This window comes from Cynocephalus volans, chromosome 4 (assembly GCF_027409185.1).
Source record: "Cynocephalus volans isolate mCynVol1 chromosome 4, mCynVol1.pri, whole genome shotgun sequence".
Classification (NCBI taxonomy): domain Eukaryota; kingdom Metazoa; phylum Chordata; class Mammalia; order Dermoptera; family Cynocephalidae; genus Cynocephalus; species Cynocephalus volans.
This window is the reverse complement of record NC_084463.1, coordinates 105,735,279-105,740,782: the sequence shown is the minus strand read 5'-3', so window position 1 is coordinate 105,740,782 and position 5,504 is coordinate 105,735,279. Positions and strand designations below refer to the sequence as shown.

The following is a 5,504-nucleotide window of genomic DNA, read 5'->3' as shown; positions in this document are numbered from 1 at the left end:
TAATGTTTGTAAGCTATAGACCCAAGTTTGTAAAAAACAAACAAACATATTTTGGAGGATGAGATTGAAGAAAACAGGTGAAGTTAAGCAATTCTATATAATCTGAGACGGGTAGTAAAAACAAGTAAAGGGCACAAGAGGAGGCATTAATAGTGTATAGTCTGGACGGAAGAAGTGTGAAGCGGGGAGTTTGTTAATTGTAGCAGAGCGGATGGATAACGACTTAACGAGGGAAGCAGGAAGCTTTGCCTTTACTTGAGAAGCTGAGAAACTGAGGGCTGAGTTGCATGTTAGGAAATATTTATTGTCCCTCAAATACCTCAAAATTAATAATAAGAAAGATAAAAACCTCAGTTTTAGTGCTCTTCTTTAGACATTATCAGCTTTTTTACACAAATGGTGAGAAAACTAAACCCAACCCCCCCCCCCCCCCCCCCGATTCTAGAAGTTTACAGGATTCGCTTTCTCTCCTTTCCCTCTTGCCTATACTTTGCACATGGGCAGAATGCTGAAATTTGAAATTAACAGGAGTTACAGATTGATTTTTATCTCTTCCTATGTTATGTAAAGTTTTACCAAATCAGTTTTACCTAAATTTCTCCTTCAGTTTCCACTCATCGAGTCTTCAAAGAGAAGAGGAGAAGGAATTTGTCCTGGATCTGCTTGGTCTTCACTCCATAAACAATAGGATTTAGAGCAGGAGGGATGGCCACGTAGAGGTTGGCAAAGAGGACGAGCACATTTCGAGGGACACTGTGCCCAAAGCGATGAGCGAGGATGGAGAAGAAGGCGGGTGTGTATAACATGAGGATAACACAGACATGGGAGCCACAGGTACTGAGGGCCTTTTGGCGGGCACCCTGGGATGAGAGTCGGAAGACAGCACAGAGAATGAAGGTATAGGAAACGGCAATGAAGACCACATCTGACATGACAGTCATGAGAGGTACAGCGAATCCATACCAGATGTTGATGGAGATGTCAGCCGAGGAGAGCCGAGCAACTCCTATATGCTCACAGTATGTGTGGGGGACGATACGTGTCCCGCAGAAAGGTAACCGTTTTAGCAGAAAAACGTCTGGCAGGATGACAGAGAAGCTCCTCACAACGATGCTCACCATGAGCTTGATGGTCACCTGTGGGGTCAGGATGGTGGCATATCTCAAGGGGAAGCAGATGGCCACATAGCGGTCAAATGCCATGGCCAGCAGGATGGCTGAGTCCACTACAAAGCTGAAGTGGAGGAAGAACATCTGAGTGAGGCAGCCAGAGAAGGTTATTTCTTGGGAGTGAAGCCAGAGGTTACTGAGCAGTTTGGGCACCGTGGTCATGGACAAGATGAGGTCTGTGATGGCCAGCATAGAGAGGAAGAAGAACATGGGCTCATGGAGGCTGTGCTCCACTGCAATGAGGTAGAGGAGGATGGGATTACCCACCAGAGCCATGGCATAGGTTACGCAAAAGGGAATCCCAATCCACACGTGAAACTTTTCCAGACCAGGTATTCCAACAAGTATGAAGGAAGTGGGGTTGTAACAACTTAAGTTATACATGCTCTCTTGCGTCTGAGATGTACTGGTTCTTGAGCCCTGAGGACAAACCAGCTGTCAGGATGAGCCGTGAAAGTTAACCATTTCACTCTGATGATAAAAATTGTTGGGGACTGAAACTGTCCCATTTAAGCTTCTTACATCAGAAGTAGCTCCTGTCCCCTGAATGAGCGGGCACTGACAGAATTGACTGTATATTGCCCCTTCTCTGTGACATTGGCCCCACATCATTTCTTTATATATGAGGGAACTTCAAAAAGTTCGTGGAAAGATTCATATTATCTTTCAATTTATTTTTTGAACTTTTTGAAGTATTCTCTTATTTACTAATAAATCTTATGAAATGGTTTTTTTTTTTTGTAAGTCAATAACTTTATGTGATTAAATATAATTAACTGTGTTTCTGTCTCAGGCTGATTATTCAGGATAAGCCCAATTTCAAAAGGTAAATAAAATATCAATTATGGGGAGGAGGAGTAGGGAGGAAGGAGAAGTAGAGAACATAATAAAAATACTAAAAATATCAAATTGAATAAGCTGTGGGGAAAGAAAAGCAGTTGACTTTTATAGAGCAGATATGTTCAGACAGTGGGTCTTATAAAATTGAAGAATTTGGATAAAGCAGGAGAAAAAATAATGAAAAGGGCAGGGAAAAGAAAGGGTAGATTCCAGTGCTGTGGGGGGTGCATGAATTTTGTTTCACAGGGGCTAGTGCATGGTTCAGATTAGAATGTGTGCCACTGGGATGTGAATAAGAGAATGCATCTACCAGAAAGCACACAGGGATGAGTGAGTAGATTATCACTACCTAGAGATGAGATGAAGAATAATAACAGGGTTTTGCCCCAATGTTTTCATTTCTAGCCTGCTACTGCTTGAACCCCATCGGTGGGAATCTCCAACTTCATGCTAAATGGAACCTGCCTCTGGAGATGGCTTTTGCATTGAAAACACCCTTTTAGTTTTAATTCTTTTTGTGTAATCTATTGTAAATGAGTCCATGTGAAAAGGGAAGGAAAGGGAATCGAGAACACTGATGCCAGCGAGCACAGCATTGGAGAGACACTACAGAATATGAGCCATCTTTAGATGAGTATTGGAAAGATTTGGTTTTTATTTTCCCCAGTAAATTTATAAAGTCATTCAAATAGCTTTTAAGGAAAGGTGGTGGATTTTTGTAAGCAAGTCACAACAGCTCTATATTATTTCGTTTGGCAGGGATCTGTAGTCTTCTGCATAAGGAAAGCATAGTGAGTTGAGTCATCTAAGATTTTGTGACATCTTCGCTAAGTCCCTGGCAAAAGCTTCTCTCTCTTTATTTTGTCATCGACAGAGTCCTTGATTAGCCGATGTAAACCTTTTACATCTACCTAAGAGAAATGCAACTAGTTTCCACTGCCCAATGGCAGCTGCTCCTCTCCCCTCTGCCATACAAAAGTCTTTTCTAAGTTACATCTCCAGGACTGATACAGACTAACGTCTACAGGCACCGAGCCTGTAGCAATAGTGTATAGTAACAGAATCTTTATGAAGTTTTCCCTAAAATGTTGGTCAAATGATCTCCTGTGGCCTGAAAAGCAGGTTGACTGAGAACATCCCAAATGTCTCTATAATTTAGACTAAATTGCAGTTCAGCTTTTGGAGTACAGATTCACTGCCTTCTGACAGGAATCACATTTTCTTCTAGTCACAGGGAATATGTTTAAAGGGGAGAAAAATAAACTAGTAATCATTAAAACTACAGTGGGTAGTCAAAAGAAAACATTCAAATAAATGTCTCGTGGTTCAGTAAAAACCTATTCAGATCTCCTTTTTTCTACCTAAAGAGCTCTTTCCTTCTAAATTCACTTCTGTACCACTGGTCACATTAGCTGGTCTGTAGGTAAAATCGATATTTTCCACCATTGTCTATATCCTTGTTATACAATCACTGGTGTCAGAAGGACCCCTTTATCTCAAGGTCATGTCCTACAGGGCACAGGCCCTTTTTAGACACTGAGTAAACTAGAGGATATCTTATCTGAAAAAATCACAGAGCTAGTGTAGGGTTTTTCTTCTCACTAATTGACTATAGTTTTCAACTCACCAGACTCACTTCTGTCTCTTGGTTTACAGGATTAGTAGTGAAGTATCTGTTTAAAAGAGGCAAGTATAATTTTAGGTTGGCAAAGATTCCAGTAAGAGGTAGACTGAAAATATTTATGCATTTCCCTATATCCCCAGGAGGCAACTCATTCATTTCCCATTCCCACACAAGGGATGGAAGCAACCATATTAACTCCTTTCCCTTGAGATGGAACATGGCTTGGGGGTTTTAGTAACCTGTGGATATTGGATCCCTGTGAGATCAACCTAAGACAAGTCAGACACAGTTCAGGTAGAATTCTCAGAAGCCTAAGAATGTTTCTGTACTTTCAGCAATCTTCGATTAGTCCTTTGTATAAATTTGCATCAATTCTATACAAATAAATTTTTCCACATTTTTGATACTGGAGTATAAGTCTTCCAATTTTTTTTCAGTATTTTCCTAGCCATTCCTGAGATTTTGCTTTGCCTTCAAGAATTTGTAAAGTTTCTCAGCTTACACACACACACACACACACACACACACACGCAGGCACACACACGCAGGCACACACACACACACACAGAGAGGCTTGGATTTTTTATCTGATTGCACTGAATCTATATAATCATATAGGAATATTTGATATGTTTATAATATTGTATATTCATGACATAAATATTAGAAATATATCTTCTCATTAATTTGGCTTTTTAAATTTCCTCAATAATGAGTTAAAATGTCCATATGATCCATAGGTACCTAAAAATACAAATTTATTTTTTGTTTTTTGTGAAAATATAAAAGTACAAATACTTAAAAATAAAAAATACCCTTTTTTGGATACAGTACATATTACTTTTCTATAGCTGCTACAAAAAATTACTATGAACTTCATGGCTTAAATCAGCACAACTTTATTATTATTGCACAGTTCTGTAGTTCAGAAGCTCCACATGGGTATCATTGGGCTAAGATCAAGGTGTTGAGAAGGTTGCATTTATTCTTGAAAGCTCTAGAAGAAAATCTGTTTTCTTTCTTTTCCAGCCTCTAGAATCCCCTTTCCTTCATCTTCAAAGCCAGTAATGCTACTTTCTTCCATAGTTACATTTTCATCTCACTTTCTTCTTCTGCCTTCCTCTTCCACTTTTGAGAACACTTGTGAATGCATTTGAGCCATCCAAATAAACCAGGATAATCTCTCTATTTTAAGGTTTATTGATTAGTTTCATCCTAAATTCATATGAAACTTAATTCTCTTTTGCTATGTAACTCAACATAACACAGGATCTGGGATTTAGAATGAGGGACATTATTCTGCCTACCACAGTTTCATAGTTAATAAATTATATTAGTTAAATTCACTTCTCTTGATTAACTTTAATATGCTAATACATTAGCAGTGATAGACACATTTAAATGTCTCATTACGTATTGTTAATGTCTCCTGGCTTCTTAGTTTGTAATGCGAAAGGGCCACCCTCAGGACAGATGGGGTTGGTGCATGCACTTTCTGGAGCCAGAAAGCCTACTGACTGGGGCATTCTGCCACTGCTGGCATCCCTCCCCTATTCAGTAAAACTTCCTTGCCACTCTTAAAGTTGGCCTGAGTTGCTCCCTGGCTCCAACAGACCTGCACAGAGCCACACCCCAGGGGGAGGCTATGGATGTCCCACACACCTCTCTTTGGGGCGCAGACCCCCACCTGCAGCACCAGTGATCCCTCCCAGGCTGCCCACCCCAGCAGAGGGGGTTACAGAGAAATCTAGCACCTCACTTAGGGACACAGTGGCCTCCCTACATCCCCAGAGACCTCATGTGGGGCAGCCCATCATACCTGAGGAGCTTCACAGTGACCCAGCACCTCTCTTGGGGTCACAGAGGCCTAC

At 40.6% G+C, this 5,504-nt stretch overlaps 1 protein-coding gene across 1 annotated transcript; it reads right to left on the bottom strand.

Moving 5' to 3' along the window:
* Nucleotides 1-614: 614 nt before the first annotated feature.
* On the bottom strand, nt 615-1,553 carry LOC134377028 (olfactory receptor 52H1-like). Its single transcript, XM_063095633.1, has one exon. The coding sequence runs from the start codon at nt 1,551-1,553 to the stop codon at nt 615-617; it is 939 nt and encodes a 312-aa protein (XP_062951703.1).
* Nucleotides 1,554-5,504: the final 3,951 nt, after the last annotated feature.